General features: G+C 41.4%; 1 protein-coding gene across 1 annotated transcript in view; it reads left to right on the forward strand.

Moving 5' to 3' along the window:
* The window catches only part of Hpse2 (heparanase 2 (inactive)), a 413,903-nt gene that overhangs the window by 365,702 nt on the left and 22,247 nt on the right, over window positions 1-25,954 (forward strand). The window contains exons 10-11 of the mRNA XM_090346101.1: window positions 17,508-17,653; window positions 25,700-25,846. Coding sequence (XP_090202227.1) covers window positions 17,508-17,653; window positions 25,700-25,846 — 293 coding nt within the window. The remainder of the gene's footprint in view (window positions 1-17,507; window positions 17,654-25,699; window positions 25,847-25,954) is intronic.

Raw genomic sequence — 25,954 nt, forward strand, 5'->3', positions numbered from 1 at the left:
AAAAACAACAAATCTGTACAAGGGATTTGAATTGAGAGGATCATATTGAACCCAGAATGTCATGTCTCTGAAACTTATACCAGCTTCATTTGTCCTCAGCCCCAGCGGGTCCGGATCCTAATCTAGTCCTGAACACATTAAGCCAGTCTTTCTCCCTCATTTATTTTATGATGAAGATGTTCTCTCCAGACATCGCTACCCTGCATTTATTCTTGTTTGGAATGCCTACCCCACCCTTCTTCCCGTTAGTTCTGTCTGTAAACTTAATGATGACCATGTCTGTATTTTAGCCTCCAGGTCCTTAGAAACAGTGTTCTCTGTATTTATGTTTGAGGTTGTGAGCAGATGGGCATGCTTCATGAGAGCAAGCACCAGAATCTAAACCAAACCAAAGGCATGAAACTAGTTCCCTGTGAAGAGCTAAGCTTTATGTTATAGGATTTTAGCTTAATAAAGGAGTTGGTATTGGGATCGGAATCAAACCTACATCAGCATTGTTCTGATACATCTAATAATATGATTGTTGTGATGCAAAGTGAGTGAAAATGAGTGATAGACATTTCTATTTCACAGCCATAGATTTATACATGTCAGAACAACTACAAATGCCAACTCATAGCAAACAACAGTGTTCATCTTAGACATCTAAGACTGTTCCCAGTCTTCTAATCACATGTGAGCAGTTGTACATGTTACTCTTTGCCACATCTAATATCCTAGAACTGAGGAATAGCAGAAACTCTAGCTTTGGAGACTGCAGGTATTTTGTATCTAAAGAATGATTAGCAAGCTGGGCACTGGAGACTTACACCTGTAATCCTAGCTACTCTGAATGCTGAGATCTGAAAATTGCTGTTCAAAGCCAGCCAGGCAGCAAAGTCCCTGAGACACTTATCTCCAGTGAATCACCAGAAAATCAAAAGTGGCTCTTTGGCTCAAAGTGGTAGGGCATTAGCCTTGAGCAAAAGAACTTAGCCACCAAACCTAGGTCCTCAGTTCAATCCCCACAACCACCACCAACAAAATTATTTCTCTCGTGGGATCTCTCACTCTGCGAGATTTCTAGGAAATGCATAATGCTAGAAAACACATTCTAGACAATTCCCTCTTAGGGAGCTCTTCTTGTGTTTGCCTTGCACAGAGGGAAGAATTGAATAACTTGATAGGCACTACTACTGAAGCATTTCATCCAAAATTTAAGTTGAAACATTACATGTGGTTGACTGGTGTTAAAAGCTGACAGACAGAACAGCCTAAGCCAGCGTGAGTTCAAACCCCAGTACTGCCCAAATAATGATAATAACAGCAACAATAATAATGAAAAGGTCCCAAACACTGCTACCCATGGTGTTCTTTCTGAAATCTTTCATGGAGGTAAAATTCTTGTGAGTCTTTGTGCTGGTCTCATCCTGCATGTCATTCTGCTATCCTCTTTCACTTCCTATTCCCCTAAGATCCACCAGCCATACTTAGGTATTGGTCCCAATAGCAGCTCAGAGACTGCTTTGCTTCTTCTGGAACTCGTGGGTCTCATACACCAAAGTCAGATTTCACCAGTGCAAATCCTCTGAATTTCTTCTTTACCAGCTGCCATTTTCTTTCCTATTGAGGGGTTTTCCTTTAACAGTAGAAAAGCCACTTTGAGCCAGGGGACAGTAGCTTATACCTACAAATCTACTACTCAGGAGACTGAGATCTGAGGACTGTTGATCAAAGCCAGCCTGGGCAGGAAGGTCTATAAGACTCTTATCACCAGTTAGTCCCCAAAAAGCTAGAAGGAGCAGTGGTCCAAGTAGTAAAGCATGAGTTGTGAACCAAAATCAACAACTCGGACAGTGCCCAAGTCCTGAGTCCAAGACCTAGGACCAGTGCACAGGCACATACACACATACACACACACACACACACGCACACGCACACGCACACACACACTGAGCAACTTTGAACCTCTCTAGCCTATCTTCTCAGTAAATAATACATAAGTCTCTCTTCTGTTTCTCCCCACTTGACAGTATGTGCTTGTGAAATACATAACAGAAAGGGGGCAAAGAATTAAGAAAATACAGAAACTCTACTTTAAAAAAAAAGGTATGGAGCCAGGAGTTTGACCTAGTGGTAGAGTGCTTGCCTAGCATGCACAAAGACCCAGGTTCAATTCCTTGGTACCACCTATGTAGAAAAAGCTGAAAGTGGTGCTGTGGCTCAAGTGGCAGAGTGCTAGCCTTGAGAAAGTCCAAGAACAGTGCTCAGGCCATAAGTACAGGTTCCAGGACTGGCAAAAAAATAGGTGTGCCATTACAGGACGAAAATGTAAAACTTTGTCCTTTAGTCTCTCTCTCTTCTCTCTTCCTTTCTCTAGATTAATAATGCTACATTTAACTTGCTATTTAAATATTCTAAGTAAAGAAATATTAAGACCTTTTATTAGTTGTTTTTCAGATAGGGCTTCACATTTATTGATTTATTTATTTAATTATATTTACTTATTTACTCACATATTTAACCTAAGCTGGCCTTAAATTTCAATCCTGCCTATCTCTGCTTCCTGAGTGATGGGCTAAAAGAAGTGTGAGCCACTGCATGTAGCCCTTAAGGTTTTAAATACTGGTCTTAACTTTCACCAGGCATCTTTAAAATGTGTGTTCAGATTCTAAATGCTAATATGAGAGCATTTAACTTCATGAGGAATTACCAAAATTATACCACTTGTATATACATATACATATATACATATGTATTTTGTTCTTACCAGAACAGTGCAAATACTGCAAAAAAAATTAACCCAACTTCTTGATCTAGGCACTGTTTTCCAATATTCTCCACCATCAAATTATTGCTAAGTAAGGACATACTGAAGTAAATAGCCTAATTAACCTAGCTTTCCTTTATCTCCTATGTTCTGATTGTCCACACAACAGCACAACATTGTCAGCTTGCTCTTTTTTTTTTTGGCTTGTCCTGCAATTCTAATTGAGTCTGGACACTGTCCTGAACCTCTTTGTGCTCAAGGCTAGCACTCCACCACTTGAGCCATAGCACCACTTCCAGCAATTTTCTGGGTAGTTTGTTGGAGGCAAGAGTTCCACGGAGGGTGGGGGGAGGGAAATGAGGACCAAGACATGAGAAAGGGTATCAATGTTTGTGAAGTAATGCATCTTCTATCTGGTAGATATAATGTAACCCTTCTATTAATTGCAATAAAAAATATATGGGAAAAAAAGAGTCCCACGGACTTTTCTGCCCAAACTGGCAGAAACCATTTAGTATCCTGAGTAGCTAGGATTACAGGTATGAGCCACCACAGCCAGGCTGATCATGTCTTCTAGAGTTCCCTTGTCTCCTTCCTGCATTTTAAAAAAAGTTCTGATGAGAACAGAAGGTATTGCCTCCTGAAGCTGCTGGCCCTCTCTTGGTACTTATATACCCAATGCAGTACTCATTTGAGTCTGAATGAAGTTCTATGCATCAAGATTCCACAAGAACTTTGTCCTTCTGGGGTATGTCTAATGCTATATATCTATTGGGTCCTTTGCATACTGGTCCCAGCTGAGCATGTGCACAGGTTCCCTGAAACTGAGAAAGCTTTACAGATTTGGAAAGCTATAGGGTTGGGGGGCGGGAAATTCAGAAAGAGTGTAAACAATGAAGCTATCAAGAGAAACCTATTAAGATACTATGAAAGGGCCCTGGCTAGCCTTTCTGGCCCGATTTCTGCCAAAATGGCTGGAATTTTTGTTTACATTTTTCTGAGATAGAAATGGGAACCCTATTCTATACAGATGTTAATTTTTAATTGTACAGGGGACCCTTACACATTTTTGGTATTACAGTTATATTTCTTAAACAACTGCAGAAGAAAACTGCAGAATAGTGATGAAAACAACACCACAATAAAGTGTTCCATCTAGCTTCTTTTTATGTGGAGAGCTTGGCTTCTGTCATTGGGCTATTGCAAATGACAGAATTATCAGGTTATATCATGAGTTTGTAGTAAAATCTTCATTTTGAATTCTATAAGCTATGTTCTAACCTGCAGTCTCTGAATGTGGACTGTACTTGAAACTCTGAAATTTTCACACTTGCCAAAGAGTCCATAATTATTTCTTACGGGGTTTCTGTGACAAAGCTGCTCTCCCTTTCAATTTCTCCATGAACTAATACTTCTTTCCTGCAAAACTTTATCAGTGCTCATAATGACTGTTTGGCAACACTTGGGTGATTATATATAGAATAGCAAAGGCAGTTACAGTACTACTTTGCCTTCCATTAGTACTTAACAAAAATAAGAGCTTATACTGACAAAGTACCTGCTCCAAAATACTCCTGTGAGTAACCTCCAATCACCTCCTGAATGGTAAGGACAAAGTGAGACTAAAATCTTAGCAAACACATCCCATGTTTATACCCTTTTCCCAGCCAAGAACATTTGTTCTACTAGGTCAACTTTCATAGAAGAGAATTGAGGGCCAGGAGCATAGCCTAGTGGTAGCATGCATGAAGACCTGGATTTGATTCCTCGGTACCATATACACAGAAAAGGCCAGGAGTGGTGCTGTGGCTCAAGTGGTAGAGTATTAGCCTTGAGAAAGCCCAAGGACAGTGCTTAGGCCTGAGTTCAAGCCCTAGGATTGACAAAGAAGAGGAAGAGGAGGAAGGAGGAGGAGGAGGAGGAGGAGGAGGAGGAGGAGGAGGAGGAGGAGAAGGAGGAGGAGGAGGAGGAGGAGGAGGAACTGCCCTAGCCACAGACACAACCAGCTTCCATTCCAGAAGATGAAAAGGAACAAAGATAGTTCTGTCTTTCCAGAGATTTATTATTTTATTATTTGGATTTCTACACTCATGCCCTGACTTTGGAGCACAACACTCTACCTGGGAGATCACATAGTTAATGTGATATCCATGCAAATATCCTTAAAGCCATCAGAGATAATGATTCTTCTTGCAAGATGGCTCTTACCTTGTATCTTGAACACCTGTGAGGACTGAATCCTTGCATAGGGGCCTAGTAGAGCATGGTCTGAAGTCAGATTGAGAGAACCCCATAAAGCCACAGGTAGCACATTCTACAACCCCAAAGTGAAAGATGCAATTTGGGACTACTTCCTTAATCCAATTTTTGAAGCTCTGCGTCAGTGGCCCTAGGGTCTGTAAATTGTGCTCTATTCTCAAAAGTGAGGGAGGGTGAGAGAGGAGAAGGAGAGGGAGAGGGAGAGGAAGAGAGAGGAAAAAGGAGAGGGATAGATTGGGCTAATGAGCTATAGCCAACCTTTCTTTTCATCAGAAAGTAACCTGAATTTAGGAGTGCCTACATATATAGAAAAACCATCTTTGATGACCCCATCTCCCTAAATCCTGGTTGAGTCCTAGGTGCATTTGTCGTGCATAGGGCGGATCGATGGATAGAACCAGTTTGGTCATGTTTTCCACCAGTTACACATTGTAGCCATTTCAGGTTCAACCATGTGTGCCAGATTGAATTAAATGCTTTTTTTAAAAAAAAAGTCTCCCAAGCAGGAAAACATCTTTCCCTGTTTTCTTTTTCTTTTGCATATTTGTTAATGAGTGTCTGTACAATAAAGATGTGGTCTGTAGCTTGTTTTCCAAGGAGGAATCCAAGTTGGCTCTTGGGGATGTTGCTGCTACTCAGATAGAACTTAATTCTTTAATTGAAGCAGCTGCAAACTCATTTGCGGACAACACAATGTTCCCAGGCTTTTCTAGATCCGCCAGACTGGAGACCACCATCACTGGTGAGTTCTGAGTCCCTTGAGCTTTTGTCAGAATGGCTTTCACAAACTATTCCTCTGGGGCCAGTTGACCCTGGTTGAGTCTACCAGTGACCACTCACTGCTACTCTATATACTCTGGGAGGTGCTAGCAATCCTTCACCAATCCTTCTAGAGAATTCTATACGGAAAGCTTCTATAGGCTGCCCAGAAGGCATTCATAGTATACAAATTAAATTTTAAAAAGCACCTTTTCCCAAAGTACCTTGAATGAACTTTAATTTTTCTGCCTTACTGAAGTACTTTTGATTCAGAAAAGGTTCGATTGTAAAAGATGACAATGGTATTTGAGGAGAGAAATAACCCATAAGAAGCCATAGGAGCTTTGTACTCCTCTGCCCGCCAATACCCAATGGAGGCATCCATGCAGGAAGGGAACATGGTGGGGAGGTCTCAAGCTTCAAAACTCTCGATAGCTTATCAACTTTGAGCCAATTGAGTGATGAGCTTCTTTCTCCATGTATGAGATTGTGTGTGAGTTGCTTCTGATGGGTATGTGCATCCCAGGTGCTCTGCTCAGGCATGATGGTAAGGATGATAAAGATGATAGGTGAGGATGATGGTGAGGGTGCTGGTGATGATAATGGTGATGGTGATAGTGGGGGTAGAGATACTAAATAAAGAGATATGATGAAGGACAGAAAAAGGAGATGTATTACATAACAGAGCTATGTCATAAATGAACGAATAGTTTAATATTCTTGAACTAAAAAGGCCAGTAGATGCGGGTGTGGTAGAGGCCGGTGTGGTAGATGTGGGCATGGTAGATATGAGCATGGTAGAAGGGGCCAGTTCATACTCAGACCACTGGTCTTCCTTCTCTTGCTGCAACCAGGGAAGGTTATTTCATAATTCTGAATGGTCAAAAGTGGGTTACAGAGAATTTCTTTTCCTCTAGAAAGAGAACATGTAGCTTTTAGAAGTTCCAAACATGCTTCGATCACATGGAAACTTTCTGGATCTGACTTTCTGCTCTCTTCCCTTTCCTTCTTCCTCCCCTCCCCTCCCCTCCCCTCCCCTGTCCCTCCTCCTCTCCTCACTCCTCCCCTCCTGGCCTGGCTCCTCTCCTCTCCTCTCCTCTCCTCTCCTCCCTTCTCCTCTCCTCTCTGCTCCTCTTCTCTCCAGAAGAGGCTGAGCCACCTGTTCTTCCTTCTCCCTCCATCTTAGATCTGGCATCCCACCCATATCCAAACCAAACTCATCATCCTTTTCATGTCCTTCCAACTCTTCCTTACCTAGAGAAAGAGTAAGTGCTTGAGTTGCATCTGTTTCTACTACGCAGTTAACCAAGGCTTTTAGACTTCAGAAGTGATCCAAGAGGCTCCATGGAGGGAAACTAGTTGTCAGTCTTGTGTCAGTGTATGCATACTTCCCAGAGCAGACAACACCGGGACTGTGAGCTACCTGCAGTGCAGCCTGTCAGTGCTCAGGAAAACCAGGCTCAATGGTCCCAGAGGTTAAGATTCACAGTTCATTGTGTCTTCAACAAAGGGTTGAATAAAAACACAGATGCACAAGTAAAGTGACAGAGTAAGGCATTTAGCAAAGATGGGAGGAGGCGGGGAAAGAGAATACGCAGCCAGATAGGTGATTCACTCCTGTAATCCTAGCTACTCAGGAGCCTGAGATCTGAGGATTATTGCTTGAAGCCAACCTGGGCAGGAAAGCCTGTGAGAATCCAATCTCCAGTTAACTATCAAAAAAGGAAAAATAAAAATATGCTGAAAGTGGAGCTGCAGTTAAATTGGTAATGCCCTAACTTTCCAGGAACAGTGTCCAGGCCCTGAGTTCAAAGCCCCAGGACCAACACATTTTTAAAAAGAAAAGAAAAACAGAAAGAAAGTACACTATTCAGTTAGCTCAAGAGCGCACGTGTGGTTAAGATTTTTAGTTTTCTCAGATTTGGGGAGTGTGAGAGGAGTTCATAGTAATGATAGTGAGCTAGTCGGAGGTAAATGATGGGGACCTGACAGAATTTTTGGAAGGGGTGTGTGTATATAGAACATCATCATCCTATGGTTTTAAGTGTATGTATGAGATGCGAGGCACAGGCAGGAAGCCTTAAGTGAGAGTTGGTTGAGCAAAGGTCAGGCTAGGGAAGCCTGGAGTTCCACAGTTTGGTTAGATTGTGGCCAGAGTCTTTCTACCTCTAGGAAGAAGTCCTAGCCACAAGCTCATCACAAATGATCCCAAGGAGGGGTGAATGGGAGGTACCAGGGAGGAGACAGGTCTCCTGGGTGTCTCCTGGGGTGTGACTAGGAGATGAGGTGTGTTTTAATAATCCTTCCCTAGAGCGAATTGGCCTCAAAACATTGCACTGTTACCATTTCACTCCCATTTAACCGAGAAACCTTCCCATCAGCGTCAGGTCAATGTCAATTGGATTGCTAAACCAATCTAACAGTCTATATTGAGTTTCAACATCAAGAGCCATGCAGATACAAAGATAATGTGAGACTCAAGGAACTTCCTTCTAACCATCCTTAACCTTCCAACACACACACACACACACACACACACACACACACACACACACACACACAGAGGACCTCGTCAGGGCAACCTAAGACATATCTGGGTACATCATAGAAAATGTTCATGAAGCTAAAAAAAAGTCTTACAATGAATAAAGAGAAGAGCAAGCAACATTTATTACTTTTCTGTATGAGACACAATGATAAATGCTTCTAGAAATACTATCTCATTAAATCCCTATGAGGACACAGGGGTTTACAGGCAATAAGTAACTTTCAGAATCTGTCTGAGTATCTATCTTTCAACTCAAAGCAAATTATTCTCCACTTTTGTTTCTCTGATGACTTCCCTGGATTCCTCCAGCCATTTAAAAAAAAATGTTTCCTCTTTTCCAATACCCACAAGTGGCTCTCTGCATGTATAACTTTTCTTTTGTGGGGGTGGGAGTGGTCACATTTTACAGAGTTGTTTTCATGAAAATGTCTTATTTATCTTTGCATCCCTGAGGTTGAATAGAATATTTGCAAACCACTAATATATGCCTTAAATATGTTTAGAATGTGGGTTCACAGTTTTTACTGGGTTGTGCATGGCCCCCTCTTTCCCATCCCTAGTTCTGTAATCCATTATCAAGGATCTGAGGAACATGGCATGGAGATAACCCAATCCATATACATGTCTAAAAACAAGTTCCCTTTGACACCTTCTGACCTGGTCATCTCCACACCAGAGCCATGATCCAACAGAATTCAAGGTCTGGAAACAAGACTCCAGACTGCAGCCCGTTCACGTCTGGCAACAAGAAAGACAAGGAGCCAAGAAGTCTTGGGTTCTGTTTCCTTAGAGCAGTCTAGAAAGGAGCACAAGCTCTAGCCCTTTGGTCCATGGGCTTCCTGCCTGTGGAAGAAGGGTACAATGGAAAGATAGCCCTCCGAAGCTGAGTGTGGTGAGCAGGTGAAGTAATTCACCAACAGGCAGATAATATGATGCAACATAGTTTATTCATTTAACACAGCTTAGCAGAGTTGACACTATATTCTAGTTCCTATCTTCTAGTCCTAATTTGCCTAATCTTAATCTGCCTATCCAGCACACCCGCTGGACTCACCTCTTCAACATCTCCAAGTCCCAAAGTCGAATAGGGCCTGCCCATCAGATGTTAGACACAGCTCCCAGTCCTGCAGCGGTGTGAGCTCCGGGGCCGGGACCCCACGATGAGTCTCAGTCCTCGTCAGTCTTCTCTCAGGCAAGGAGCAGCTTCTGCATGGCCAAAGATCCTCGAACCACAGTTTCGGTTAAGGCCAGCAGAAGTGCTGTCGCTCATTCTGGGTCCTTGGTTTATATTGATCCTTGGCCTGCTTCTCTCTGGCCCAAACTTCTTCATGCCTGACTTGGATTGGTTACGCCTTGGTCCTTGCTTGGTCTGGATTGGTTATGCCCTTGGTCAGCGGTGTCCAGAGATGTGCTGGTTGCTTACTCTAGCTATTGCTCTATCTATTCTGCCCAGGTGTCTGGGCTCCAATGATACTTCATCTTGTAAGCCAGGCTCCTGACCGTTCCTATGGTTACAGTCATACAAGTCCTTACATCATAGTTTATCTCCCATGTCCATAAGCCTTTAGGTACAAGTTTGGACTGGCAATATATTTCTTAGTTTCATTTCATTACTGTATTTCATTTAATTACTCTACTCTTCTCCTATGATTATATCACTATTTTATATCATATTCCTTTAGCATTCCACAATATATTTATCATATACCATTTTCATATTATATTCATTATATGTATCATGCTAATATTTTCATCCTATTAATGCTCACAACCCCGAGGGCCCCTGACTAGCTCTAGATAATTGGAAGTAGTACAAGTGAGTTAGAAATAGTGGGTGATGCTAGGCATGGTGGCTCATGTAATTCTAGCTACTCGGGAGGCTGAGATCTGAGGATCAAGGTTCAAAGCCAGCCCGGGCACTAAAGACTGTGAGACTCTTATCTCCAATTAACCACCAGAAAACTGGAAGTGGGGCAGTAGCCTTGAGCTCAGGGACAATGCCCAGGACCAGAGGTAGGGCAATAGCCTTGAGCTGAAGAGCTCAGGGACAGTGCCCAGGCCCAGAATTCAAGCCCATGACCCACAAAAAAAAAAATGAGTGATGTACCTAAAGACAACATATTTCAAAAATCTATAGTAGATTTATATGCACTAAAATGATTTTTAAAAACAATTCATTTTTAGGGTCACATCATATATATTTTTCAGTCGTTGCGCATATGCTATTTGATCTTTTGTCTTCTTTTTGACCTGTTCTTATTTCTCCATGGAAGACTTCACTGATCCTAAGCTTTGGTGGCCTGGGGCTAGATTAGAAGGAAGGGAGACTAAGGATAAAAGGGAAACTGTTCTCATGCAAAGAAACCAGCTGCCATCCCTCCCTCCAGAATCAAGGATTTAAGCTTTTCCCTGTTTCTTGTTCATCTTGTATCTCCCCTCATTTATCCAGTTCTGTCACTGTTATCTCCTAAGAAACTCTCAAATCCCTCTTCTTTAATCAAAACTATGACCATTTGCCACACACACTGGTGGTTCACACCAGTGTGGGTCACACACACTGTGATCCTAAGTACTCAGGAGGCTGGGATCTGAAGATAGGATCATGGTTCATGACTTTGAACCCAGCCCAGGCAGGAAAGTGTGTAAGGCTCTTATCTTTAATGAGTCACCAAAACCAGCTGGAAGTGGAGCTGTGGCTGAAGTGCCCGAACATTAGCTTTGAGTGATAAAAACCTAAGGGATAGAGCCCAGGCTCTGAATTCAAGCCTCAGTACCAACACAAATATAAAGCAAAACCAGACAATGATAGCAAACAACAACAACAAAACTTATAACCATCTTTCTTCTAATTTTAACTTCTTTTTCCCAATCTATTTTCTGCACAGTCGTGAAAGTAAATTTACTAAGTGTAATTGGCTAGCATTGCTTTTTCTATTAAAATTCTGTTAAAATGGTTTTCCACTTACTTTAAGATGGATTCTAAAATAAATCCTTAAGTCCACATGAACTCACCGTGACATCCTCTTCTTGCTCACTCTGGCGATGGTGGCCTGCATTGGGAACAAAACACAAACCACGCTTTTCTTTTTGCTTTCTGTCCCCACTCTTCTTCTCCTTAAATCTTACGGGTAAGTCTGGTCTAGAACTGGATCAGAGCCTTGTTATTGAACCTCTTAGAATCCTGCTCTACTCCTCCATACACTGGCACTGCTAATATTAATGAGTGGTCTAACACATGGCTTGGGGACTTGCTTGCTAGGCTATAGGCTTTGTGATGGCAGGAACTGTTCTTGCACACTCATTACCAGGTCCTGAGGAGGCTCCTCGCTGTGAGCAAGTGCCACACATAGGACAATCTTCCATAATTGAATTCTAGCACCACCCTCAGGCACGCGGCTAAGTGACAGGCTTTGCTCTGTTGGTTTTAGACATCAAGGCTTACAGCTCAACAATCAATCCTGTACATTCTACAGCCCTCTGTCAGTTTCTTTTTTCTATTTATTTTTGTTTAACTTATTCCATACACTGCCTTGTCTAGCTTTCAGACAGCAATTGACTTTGTGACAAATACTAAGGAAAAGGAAAAGATTTAAAACCTGTCACTGTATTGTCACCTGCTATTAGTTTTTCCTCCTCCATCTAATAAATGAGCATTATTTTCCTTCAACTTCTCATGGCTGATACATCTGAAGAATGTCTGTCTGCGACTCTCTTTGTCCCTTGCAAATTGTAATGCGTACCTTCCATGAGGAATGTTTTATTATTGACATACAAATCCATGACTCTTATTGTCTGAAAACTTCTCATTAAGCTCCACCTATCATCCAGTGTCATTTCTTTTCTTTTCTGTTGTTAAATGTATATATATGTATATGTTCTTTATCTTTTTTCTATCTGTCCTATGCATAAAGATAATTTTCTTATTATTTCATGTAATTCCTCTAAAAATTAGTATTCATTTCATATGTTTAATTTTTATTTATGACTACATATGGCACACTATAGCTAGAGAAAAAGAGAAAACAAGAGGGAAGATAGGAAAAAGAAGAAAAGACAGGGAGAGAGAAAACAATTTAATTCTGTTATAACCTGGTTTTCATAAAGAAGAGATAAAGGCAGAGAGAGGAAGACTGCTATTTAAAACAACAACAAACAGTAGAGTCAGGCACTATTGGCTCCTGCTTACAATCTTAACTCAGAAGATTGAGACCAGATCAAGGTTTGAAGTCAACCCAGTCTGACAAATCTGAGAGATCTTGTGTCCAATTAACCAGCAAAAATCTGAAAGTAGAGTCATGGCTCAAGTGGTAGAGCACCAGACTTCAGGGAAAAGTCCAAGTGAAAGTGTAAGGCCCTGAGTTCAAGCCCCAGTACCAGCACCACACACACACACACACACACACACACACACACACACACAAAGTTGGACAAATATGGGACTGAGGGAAAATCAGAGATGAAAAAGAAATCTGAAATAGTCAATGGAGCTAAGGACAAAAACTCCTCCCATCAACTGACTCACCAATCACTATCCTCCACTTCCCCGGAGAGGAGATGGTAGACCAAGAACACATCATAATCCATCTGTCATTGGGCCTAACAGTTCACAGAGATGCCAGTCTATAGGTGGATCAATGCTCTTATCTGCCTAAACGAATCTCCCTGATGAACAAACCAGACCTAACTTTTCATTAGTCATATTTTAAACATATTATCTGGCCCATACAAAAGATCACCTATTCCTGCATATTAATTGTAAAGCAAAATAATGCACTCAGTACTTGAGACGCCACTGCGCAGCCCTCACACTGAAACATTAGTAATAACTTCTGTCAGTCTGAGATCCTTTACTGACCCATTCCCTGATTGTTCCTGCCCCAGCTGAGATAACCATTAGCTTAAATGGTATGCTCAATGATCTATTACATACATACAAACACAACACTCACCATTTCATTAAACTATAACAAGCGCTTTAAAAGCTCATTTGAGCTCATTAAAAACTGGAGTTTTCAAAACCAAAAACATTTGCCATCCGTATACAAGCAATGCACGATTCCTTAGATCGTAGGTCAGGTGATACCTGGGCTCCTTGTCTTGAATTTGGAGATAGGAGGTGAAAAATGAAGACTCTGCTCATTGGTGTGCACTTCTGGAAAAGGAAGTGCAGATATTCTCCAGCGATTCTATTCATAGAATATCAAATGGAGAAACGTGGAGAAAGGGAACGTGGAAGCACTTTGAAAGTGCTTTCTGTGGACATGGAAAATCAATCAATCTGCCAACACACTGAGCTGGAGGCCCAATACTGGCTTCGCCTTCTTGCTATGATTACTACTAAGTATCTACTAAGAAAAATCCTAAAAACAAAATGTTTTCTGATTTCATGCTCTGAGCTGAAAACATTTCCATGTTTGTGTGTCTGTGTGTTTTATTACAGATTTATTTTGGGATTGTCATTAGTACAAGCTACTTGGGAGACCAGTGCAGGAGGATAATGGTTGGAGGTCAGCCTGGGCAAAAGTAAATTCCTGAGCCTTATGCTGACAAACAAGCTAGGCAGAGTGATATACAACCCTAGTCTCAACTGCTCAGAAGGTGAAATTGGAAGGGCCACCATCTGACACCAGCTCCAGACAAAAATACAAGACCTTATTTGAAAAATAAGAAGCCTAGTGAGTCTAATATTTTTTTGTTGTTTCAGACCCTATCCAAAACAAACTAGGGATGGTAGTATTGTTCAAGTGATAGAGCATGTGTCTACCAAGCCAGTAGCCCCAAGTTCAAATCCCAATACTGCCACACACAAAACAAAGAAGAAAAGAAAGGGGGAGAGAGATTTTATTATTATTAGGGGAAAATCTATAAAAGGTTCTTTTTATGAGTTTTGTCTTTTTAAGATCTATTCGAAATATAAGGGAGTTTCACTGTGATATTTAGATACATGCACATACAGACGAACCAAACCACCCCCTCCAGTTCATTCCCATTCTTCTTCCCTTTGTTCAAGTATTTGATGGGATTCTTTATGCTGTATTCATACATAGATAAAGTAAGTAGATAGACAGATAGTTGGTAAATGATATAAATACATAAGAGAAAGATGCATACTTCAATACACATTTTTTTGCCAGTCATGGCGCTGGAACTCACTGGGCACTGTCCTTGAGCTTTCTCAAGGCTAGTCCTCTACCCTTGAGCCACATCCACTACCTCTGGCTTTTTATGTCTATGTGTTACTGAGGAATCGAACTCAGGGCTTTGTGCATGCTAGGCAAGCACTCTGCCACTAGGCCATGCTCCCAGCCCTTCAATACTCTTTACCTCGGTTTCTTCTCCCTCTTTTCCTCCCCCTCCCACTGAGCCTCTTGCAGACAGTTCCTCTTTTACATTCATTTCCCATTACCATCTTCATCACCACCATCTCCATCACCATAACCCTCTCCATCCTTCTCCTAGCCTATCCTCCACACATAAGTGAGAATAGGAGACGTTTGGCTATTTGACCCTGGCTCATATCACTCAATGCCATAGTGAAAAGCAAGCTGCTTTCAAACTCACAAATGTGAGTGTACAATTCAATGTTATCCCTTCAGTAGTGAACATTATATATGTTGATCTCTCTGCAATTCTTTTAAGCTCTCCATAATTATTGAGAGTTAAACATAATGAATATTTGTGTTCCTGAATGTGGATGACTTACTACAAGTATGACACAAAGATCACAGTCTGGCCTACAGGCAAACTTGAGAGCAAGCCTATTTAGCTTTTTCAGATTTCCTAAATAAAAGCAGATTCTTGGGAATCCCTTGCAGTTTTACATGACTTTGCCTTTCTCCTTGAGAATAAATATCCTTTATAGTTCAAAAAAGAAAGAAACACAAGCATTTATGGTAAGATAGTGGAATGAAAGATAAAGAAGAATGAATTGTGAGTTGGAATTCAAGTATAGAAGAGTTCCACTTTTATGTCTTCTCATTACACTAAGAATTGTAAGAACCAGATATTAATCACAGACGCTCCTGTACTGTAATAGGAGTCTCTTCTAGCTTGCATGCTTTTGAGCTGAATTGTGCTGTTACCTAAATGACTTCTTCTATTAGATATGAGACCTAACTTAGGAGCCACATGGCTTCTCAGAGCCACCGAAGGTTTGTACAGGCATTGAAGGCAATCCAGCCCTGTTTGCTCTCATGAATTACCATATGAAAGTTTTGTGACTTGAATTGTATCTGTGAACATTCTAAATCCATTTTCACATCTAGAATGTAGAAATAATCCCTGAAGGAAGGAAGAAGTACACCATGCCAGGATAATAGTACCCAATCTAAACATTAAGGTTATCAAACATTTGAAATCTTTTTTTTTTTTTTTTTTTTTTTGGTGCCAGTCCTGGGCTTGAGCTCAGGGCCTGAGCACTGTCCTTGGACTTTCTCAAGGCTAGAGCTCTACCACTTGAGCCTCAGCACCACTTCTGGCTTTTTTCTATGTATGTGGTACCGAGGAATCGAACCTGGGTCTTCGTGCATGCTCGGCAAAGCACTCTACCACTAGGCCAAACTCCTGGCCCCCTTTTGTTACTTTTTAATAGGCATGTTGGGCTACATGTGTGCCTCAAGCAGTAGGGTGCTTGCCTAGCAAATACAAGACCCTGAGTTCAAACCCCAGTTCATCTAAAAAAAGTATAAATCAATAAGGCAGAAGTCCCATTGTAGTGTGGTAGAAGTTTTTCTTTTCTTTGTTGTTGTGTTTGTTTTCCTTTCCTTTTTGTCTTGTTCTTTCATTTACCTGTTTTCAGAAGTACAAGGAGAGGCACAGAAATGGAAGACAAAGGGTGTAGCAATGATACTCACTAGACATCATGTTAAAAATATACTATACAACTAGTGGGTGGGGCTGGGAGGGAAAACTGGGAAAGAGTGAGAGAGAGAGGGTGAAATTGTTCAAAAAGAAATATCCTCTTTATCTGACTTATGTAACTGTAACATCCCATATACCACCTTTACAATAGCAATAAATATTTTTAAAAAGAGAATAAAATATACAGAAATAAGAGTAAATTAAACCAATAACATTTTTCCAATGATATAGATGACTGGAACTGATTAAACATATTACATTTCAAATATTATACTATATTTCATAGCTACTTTTGGGTGACCTAAAATTATTTAAAATAAATAGTTGAGTATTCTGGGAAGATTTGGAGCTATGTGTGTGATAAAGGGGTTTTGAGATTTTGTTGTAATTTACACAAATCACTACACAGTTTCAGGCAGCTGATATTCTAAATGATCACAAAAAAAAGAACCAGAGATCATCAGGAAGTATTTCTGCCTGGAAAGATGTAGGCAAAGATGTGGTTGATGTCTTTAACACTGAAGAGTAGGCAGTAAATAGTATTTTACTGGATTCCAGAATTAGAGGTAGGATATAGGAAAGCAAGAATTATTCTACATGGTGTGCTACAAACATCAAATTCATGAACCCACAGTTGATGTTAAGAACTTACACAATAGAAATGCAAATGGAAATTTTACATGTTTCAAATACAAACCTAGAATTCCATAATAGCAAGTACAACTAAAATTTGTTCCGAGGTTGTAAGCTCAGATGTATTCATTGGGTAGAGATTGAATATTCATCAAATACAAATGCAACCTACAGCTGCCAAAATATATCCCTTTTGTTTTGAATTATTCTTTTCACTGTACAATATGAAAGATGTCCAAGAAATTAGCACCCTAGCGTTTGCCTTTCTGGCTCTATGATCATACCTGAGAATCTTGGGAGATCCTTTGTCTCCCTCTTTCTGTTAGTTCCAGTGACCATATCTAGAGACTGTCATGGTCAAACAAGCCTGAGGATTAGCAATCTTCCATTCTATACTTAAAAACAGAAACAGTGAGCCAGCATGGAAATAAAGGTAACAAAGTGATAGGAAACACGAAGCTGAAAGATTCATTTGTGCCAAACTTTGATTTATTTGTATGTTGCTCTGGATCCCTACCACTTGCCACTCCCATCAGGTTAGTGGAAAAGCCCACATGACAGTGCTCAGTTCCTTACCATTAACCCCGAGTGAGCCCTCCATTGGGAGAGCATGCTGTGCATGGTTTCTGGGCTGTGTCAGGCTTTTTCAGGACCCCTAAGTGCCATTCCCTTCCTGACTCTTCACCTCTCTCTTCTCAGGACTACTGGCTCTCTCTCCTTTACAAGCGCCTGATTGGCCCCAAAGTCCTGGCAGTCCATGTGGCTGGACTCCAGCGGAAGCCACGGCCAGGACGAGTCATCAGGGACAAGCTAAGGATTTATGCTCACTGCACAAGCCACCACAAGTAAGTCTTCACAGAGGAGCAAGAGCGAGGCCACCCTGTTGGGCTGTAGCCCCACTTGGAATTCCGCACCCTCGGGAACTCCTTCACAACTTAATTTCTATTCAATAACCCTACTTGAAAACTGCCTCTCCACTTATTTATTTATTTTTCTTTTTCGCCATCCTGGAGTTTGAATTTAGGACTTCACACTTGTTAGTCAGTGCTCTATGGCTTGAGCCACACTCCCAGCTCTGAAAACTACCTCTGGAATCACTGCTCTTTCTGCAGGCTCTGCTAAAGAGCTTTTTTCCCTTCTCAGGATTCATTTGTTAAAAAAAAAAAAGGGTTCTTAAAGTACAAGCTATTTGTTCATTTACTTACTCATCCAATGAATTTTTATTGGGCATTTTCTCTGTGCCAGTTGATGTAATGCCCGCAAGGATTTTTTTTTTCCTCTTTTGGTTTTGTTGGCTTGTGCCTAAGCCAAGGTAACAGGCCAGGCCTCACCCCAGGAGGCACCAGCAGAACTTGAGGAAATACGTCTCCATTTCAAAGATGCATGCTACAGCTATACCCCTACAACTCCAGTCCTGCTCTTAAACCAGGAGCTCCTCACTAAGAAAGCCCAAAGATGATTCATTGTGCCAGCTTGAGAGCCATTGTCAGTTTCTCAGACATATCTGCTATTTTAAATATGAGGAGGCAAAAGGAAGTGTAGGCTAGGAAGCAAACACAAGAATCCACCATTTATCCTTTTCTTTTTGACCTACAGCACTGCTTGTCATTAGAATTGTCTTTAACAAAATCAACAGCAACAATCAAAGTGAATTATTAGTAAGTAAATTTTGCAGATTAAAAACTTTCAACCACCAAGTCTATAAGGGAAAATGTTCAAACTTGGCCCAGTGCAAAACCTACCTGGCCCCACTAGCTATTTTTCTTGCATCACTTCCTGTTCAGGACAGGAAGTTGCAAATTCTTGCTCTTACTGCAAGAGAAAACCTGGGGGCAGGGAGTGCTTGCTGCCAGACCACCACTCTGGGGTCTATCAGAACTGATCAAGGAGAGGGGAAACACACACACACACACACACACACACACACACACAAATGCTGCCATGATCAAATTACACCAGATGCTTCTTGCTCTGTCCTGGATGAGACAGGAGCCAAGCTGGTTAATTCTACATGATAAGATTTTTCAAAGACTCCCTCTGAGCAAAGAGGGGGGCCATGGGCCATTTGTCTTGCCTGTAGATACAAGTGCCTATTGTAGGGGAGGGGAGGCTGGCTTGGGTAGAGGCCAGAAGCTTTCAACATCCCTTTTGCTCAGCAGGAAGCCCAATCCCTTACCTGACAGACAGTGACTGTTTTATGGTTTGATTATTATCTGATCACCACACAAGGCAACTTTGTCTTCCGTCTCTGCCCTGAGCCAACCACCCAAAAGGTGGATCCTGGAGCTTCAAAAGAGAAAAATTGCTCTTGGCACCTTCTCTCCAACTTGGAAAACAGTGTCTATGGGCTTGCTACTACTGACTGAAGATCCAAGGGGGAATATTCATTGTTGTATGGGCTGAACTGGATTTGACAATCCTCCCCAGAAGACTCACCCCAGTGCTGGTCCTGGGTTCTTGGACATTGTCATGGGAAGTTGTCACTAATATTCTTGGGTCTCACAGAATGACTGCCGTGAGGATAGTCCTGTGAATGTTTGAGGGATGAATGACTGAGTGAAAGAAGAAGTTGGGAATGAAGATGTCCAGCTGGTTTCTAGTTATGTTATGCCCTCTTGTCTACTTATACCCTCCATATTAAAAGGTATCATCAAGGGACAGGGATTCTACCATCCACTACCAGGACACCTTAAACTAAGGCAGGGGTGGTAGAGAAGATAACTGGAAAATTTAAGATAGAAAGTACTAAAAGGTCCAAGCTCAGAAAGGAAAACAAAACCAAAAAGTAAGCCTGAAAAATCAGAGCTATAAGCAATCCTCCCATCACCAGTTAAAGGAATCAATAGATCTTGGGAAGTAGAGTGTGACACAAGTGGTAGAGCACCCGCCTTGAGACGAAAAAGCCAAGGTAGAACTCTAGGCCCTGAGTTCAAGCCCCAGTGTCAACCCCTCATTTCATTCCCAACCCCCCCCCCAAAAAAAAACCAGAAATCAACAGATATTAAAGAAGACACAAAGCAAAGGGCAAGTCTGCCTCCTTAGAGATGCAAAGCTACTAAATCATAAAAAGTAGACAGAAAACTGATCCTGTCTGGCAAATGAAGACTTGAGATACATACCCATTATGCAGTGCTTTGGGGATACATAAACCACATCCCTGTGTTTTCTGTCATTAGAACCATTTTAGTCACATTTTGGGTAAAAAAAGAAAACTCACCCCAAAAACTATCAGTTCAATGCTTGAAAATCTAGTGTAACAATTATGGGACATGACCATAGGTACTTGTCCAGTTCAGGAAGCATAAAGACCCCAAACAAGAACCACGCTGCTGAGTCTTCTCAGTCCCACTTCCTGCATGGGAAACACGTTGTTCTCTCCCTGTCCTCTACCTCTTATCTCTCCCTGCTTTACCCCAGTTTACTGAAATAACTCTTTGCTAAAATTCTACCTTCTCCCATTCCTATGAATTACTTAGAAACAAGGAAGCTGGGGGGAAGCGCTCCCTGCCTGGCATCCTTCTCTAATTGCAGTCACAAAGCAGTTCACTAAAATCATCCGGGTTTGAACCCCCTTTTCACACCAGCTGCTCTCATCTACTTGTCGCGGAGAAGTTGCAAGTCTCTGCAGATCTGAAGAACTTCTCTGGGGTGCCTTGTTGTTTTAAACTCTCTTCTCTATTAAGAGGAAAAAAGGAAAGACTTTCATAATCCGTGTCACACATGAACCTCACAAGAAAAGTGGTTCTCATTAGATCTGGAAGGAAAAGTTCATCCGAAGATTGTGTCTCTCCTCCTTGCAGCAGGGGGCAGGTGCCCTGATAGGTGGGTGAAAGGATAAAAGCATCTGCTTCCACCTTAGGCACCTCACATCTTCACAGGAAGCAACTATAGGAAGCACTGATGATGCATTGAAGTTCTTTATAACCAAAGAGGCCAGTCACAGAATCGTCCCCAGTTGGGAATATCGGTGTCTTACTAACTGGCCCTGACTGGTAGTTTGAAAATAAATGGCCTTATCTCTAATTTACCAGCTACAAGTCGAGGCATGGTTCAAGTGATAGAGTGTCAGCCTTGAGTGAAAAAGTTATGCAAGACAACAGAGGACCTGAGTTCAAGCCCCAGTACTACCACAAAAACAAAACTAAATGCACATTAGCTCCTGCTAACTGTAGCTCCAGTATGCAGTAAACACATGCTGTATAACAAGTTGTTTGCCTGATTTCTATTTTTATATTGCCATCTTCATGCTGATTTTATGGTATCATACCTATGTGCAAATTAATGATACACACATTTGGAGAGAATTCTTTCAGATCATTTGGCTGGGTTTTCTATTGAACACAGACCCCTTTCAGATCTCCCTGAAAATCATCCCACTGCCTCTCATGGCAGCCTTTATATTGTGAGTCCTTTTTGACCTAGAAGAGCCTCGTTTCTCATTGGTTTAAGGGAACATGTTAGGTACTCAGAACACCAGTATCGGGTACTTCTCTGCTCTCTGTGCTAGAATTAACCAGTTACAATGCTGGAAGATCTAAGAGCTCTCACCTTCGATCTTGTCCAGAGAACCATCAACTGAACCATGCCGCTGAGATCATATACTCCATATACTCTGGAGTGGAATTGAAGCCCTTAGCGACATTCAGAACCAGTGGGAACCTGGAGTGTGTTGAAACAAAATGGAGCCATGTTGGGTTCAAGTTCGTTTATTTCTGGCAAAACATGACTTCCTGTTTTTCAGGAGAAGTTGTTTTTTTTTAAGGCTCATAAAAATGGTTCCTGAGGCTTCTTGGACATCAAATGGCTCTTACAAAACAATATTTTGATGAGTTAAGTGTAAATGAATCAGAAACATGTGGATTAAATTTCCCTTAAAATACACAGGGGCTTTGAAATTAAGAGGGAGGGAAAAAAAAATGTTTGGCAAAACAGAGCCTGACTTTTACCAAACTCTAACCCTTTGAATTCAATTTTGGAGACAATGGACCAACTGATGTTTCAAGCACTTTGACTTTCGCTGGGATTGGTCATGAGCCTCGACAGACTGCCCTCCCTTTCTTTTCCCAGATTCCACTGGAGATGTTTCTAGAACATGACTGTTTTCTATCCGGAACTTAAGATGCATCTTCCATATCCATCTCCCACCTCTCATATTTAGGGTTTTCCCATTCCAGCCTCTTTGCTCTGACTCACTTCCTCCTCCCCTGACAACAGAGAGAAGATGTCAAGCAGGAAAAGAACAGCCAGAAAAGATGAACTCCAGATACATGGATTGGCAGCTGGTGGGAAAATCTCACCATGACGGAGACATAGACTAAGACAGCAGGACAGCTTCACTCCACACAGGGGCCTTTAGAAGATAACCAAAAGCCACAGAAACTTGACCCTACCAAGAGTCAAAACTGGCTGACGAAGCCTTCAACACCATTTTCTTAGGGGACAGATATTCCTCCAGGAATAATTTTCTGTGACCAGAGAATCGACCTTCTTCAGGAATCTAGATTCCCCACACAGGACGCTCAGGTTGATGCTGGGTTTCCCAGCCAAGAATGTGTCTTCCCAGCCAAAGGCCTCTGCATCATGTCCTTATCTATCTGCCAAGCAGGGCAGGGGGAATGGCAGGCATAGCCTTCAGTACCAGTCTCTGTCTACCTGAGGAGGCTCCGTGAGTTCCAGGAGAGGCTGTGAGCACTGGTCCCCAGGGCTGTACTGGTTTGTCTCTCCCAGGAGAACTGAGTCAATGGAAATCAGATCACTGCCAAACAGCTTGGATGGCCAGCTTTCCTCATAGCAATGCAGTGACTTCAGGTCTCTCTCCCACCTAATACTTCTCCACAGCCCACTCTTCTCTCCCGGGTCTCCATGGGCTCATTCTGCCCCAACTCTCATGGAGGAAGAAACTCATAAATGCAAGCACATGGCGTTCTCTCTCTCTCTCTCTCTCTCTCTCTCTCTCTCTCTCTCTCTCTCTCTCTCTCTCTCTCTCTCTCTCTCTCTCTCTCTCTCTCTCTCTCTCTCTCTCTCTCCTCTCTCTTCCCCCTCTGGCCTTTGAGAGTATTGTGTGATACAAACATTTCCAAAAGATTTACTGCAGTTTGGCAAAATGGGGACCTGCGCATGCCTATTTAGTTCACATATGGAGAGTACCTATATATAATGGTATGCTCTTCCATTGCACATAGCCAAGCTAGCCAGAAAGCCCACCCATCCATAGAGTCTATTTGGTGTTCTTCTCTGGTGATGACTGGCTCCAACACAGGCTGCCAGCATCTTTCTTCAGTGTTCTGGTGACAAATCTGCTCGAATCCATTGCTATCCTCTTCTGACTTATTTGGCTACAAAAGCAAATTCCTAGGTTGCAGGGGATTAAGAGGGACTGCATAAGGGACACAATACTGTATCAGAACAGAAATGCAGGTATCTATAAAGCTTTGAACACAATTACAAGCTCTTCTGTACACACAAGAAAAACCATTTGACATGCAACCAGTAGGCTGGGAATCCCTTTTACTTCATGGGTGATGTTATAAAATGAACTCAAACCCAACTTGTTGGCCAACTGAATTGGAATCGCTTCCAGGAAGAGCCCTGGAAACTGTGCTTCTTTTTTTTAAATCCCAAGTTATCATACTGACCTGCCCTTGGCTGTGCAACTCTTAATTAGCACCTTTAGAAGCAGGGTTGAGTGACTCAGGGTTCAAGGGGCACTGTGTCTGCAAGGAGTGATGTTTTCCTCTGGGCAAAGTTGACTTGGAGTTTCTCTGAACCTCTCCTTTGAAGGTTGGGCTGGGTCATTTTTTTCTGTTTCCTCTCATTAACCCATCCAGATGGGGCCCTAAGGGACCCTTTAGAAACAAAGTCTTTCCTACAGAGTGAAGGAAATCATTATAGTTTTGTGAATACACACAGAAAAAGCTTTTGCATGTAGGCATATAGTTCTCCCAAGGTTCTGGACATCCTGTGCTGGTTTTAAATGGTTCCAAAATGGTGACAAGTATTATGTTTTAAGGTAAAACAGCCAAAGCAGGAATCAAAAAAAAAGATAAATAAATTTGGCTCCAAAAACTGTTCTGCATCAGAATACACTGCCATCAAACTGAAATAGCCAAAGGAAATGGGGACATTCTGTAACACATGTATACAAAGGATTGCTATCTTTCATAAATAAATAGTTTTTATATATCAATTAAAAATAGGCAAAGTTTTTGAATAGGTTACAAAAGAGTTGATGAAATGAAGTGGACAATTGCAAAATGCTGTATCTTAATATGTCTTGGAAAAAAACACAAATGAATACAACATTCACTTCCCATATTTATCTCTGAGTTTGACAGGGTATTTAAAAAAAATTAGTATCCAAGGCTGGGAGTTTGGCCTAGTGGTTAAAGTGCTTGCCTAGCATGCACGAAGACCCGGGTTTGATTCCTTGGTACCACATACATAGAAAAAAGTCGGAAGTGGTGCTGAGGCTCAAGTGGTAGAGCTCTAGCCTTGAGAAAGTCCAAGGACAGTGCTCAGGCCCTGAGCTCAAGCCCAGGACTGGCAAAAAAAAAATTAGTATCCAATACTCTTGCAGGTACAAGGCAATAAGTGTGATCATACATAGCTGGTGAAAGGAAACAGCTAGTAACTTTCTAGAGAGTTCATATCAATATTTTATGTGTATGCCAGGATAAATGAGGTTATTCTGTGCTAACAATGAATCAGTAAAGTCCTTAGCATTCAAAAAAAGAGAACTTATTTCTCATTTGAACTCCTTGTCCAACTCTATTTGGTCTCCTAGCAAAGGGAAATGAAATGTGGCAAAACACGGTCTGGATCCTAAAGCTTCTAAGGTTTCCACATACATTTCATTGGATAAGGGAAATCATGGATCATTATGGGGTTCGTCAGAGCAGGGATATCAGATCTCACAGGGAAGGGTACCATGGGGAACAAACCTGAATTTTTGGTGAGGTATCATACAATTCACATTCCAGTTGACCTAATGACTCTAACTTCTAGGACTTTATCCATCAAAAATAATTATCATGTAAAATGGATATGGTGATACCCACCTAAAATCCAACACTGAGGAGGCTGAGATGAGGGACCACAAGTTCAAGGCCAACCTTGGCTGTATACTGATACCTTGCCTTCAAAAAAAAAAAAGAAGAAATGTAAAAGTAATCATCAAGTACAAGGAAGTGTTTATGTACAATGAGACCTTTCATAACAACAATGGCAAAAAAATGCAAAACAACCGGTTTCTGCACAAGTAGAGGATTAGCTAAACAAATGATACTACATTTCTACAATTGAAAAACATAGCATTCTTCTAGAAGTGAAAGAATTTTGAAGACATCCTTAAGATGCTCATTAATGGAAAAAAGTTATATGAATAGTGTGATCCCTATTATATAAAAACTGAGTGATATATTAGTATGTGTCAAAGTACTTAATATATTTTTATTAAATTAATAACTAATCACTAGTGAATGTTTTCCAAAATGTTATCATATCTCAAGATGCTAAGTATAGGAAATGTTCTTTCTTTCTGTTTCTCAGTATTTTTTTCTGTTTTCATTTTTGGTGTTGTTTTTTTCTTTTTTGGCAGTCATTATGTTTGGCTTCCATACTTAGTAAACTATATGTATTATATTTGCTTTAAAAATCAATACAATAAATTTGAACAAAAACTAAAGAAATTGGTGGGAAGTAGGCTTCTCCTTTTCAGGAAACCACAATAACAAGACCTTCCTGTCTTGAAGGCCTATTGTGGCCAACATCCATAAAACAAGTATTCTTTTCTGGGGTGGTCCTGTTTTAGGAAGCCTATAAATTATTTAGGAGCATCTAACTGACTGTTTTGTTTCCATCTTTTCCCTTCTCTCTCTCTCTCTCCATCTCAGCCATAACTACGTGCGTGGTTCCATTACACTTTTTATTATCAACCTGCATCGATCAAGAAAGAAAATCAAACTGGCTGGGACACTCAGGGACAAGCTTGTGCACCAGTATCTGCTGCAGCCCTATGGACAGGAGGGCCTGAAGTCTAAGTAAGTGCTGCCCTGGACCTAGCTTAGAAGCAAGTGCACAGGAGTGGAGCAAGGAGGTCATTGGAGGAGTCACTGCTACTGAAGCCACCATTCCATGGTCGCTTGCTA

The sequence above is a fragment of the Megascapheus bottae genome, chromosome 15 (assembly GCF_031878675.1).
Source record: "Megascapheus bottae isolate mThoBot1 chromosome 15, mThoBot2.hap1, whole genome shotgun sequence".
Lineage (NCBI taxonomy): Eukaryota > Metazoa > Chordata > Mammalia > Rodentia > Geomyidae > Megascapheus > Megascapheus bottae.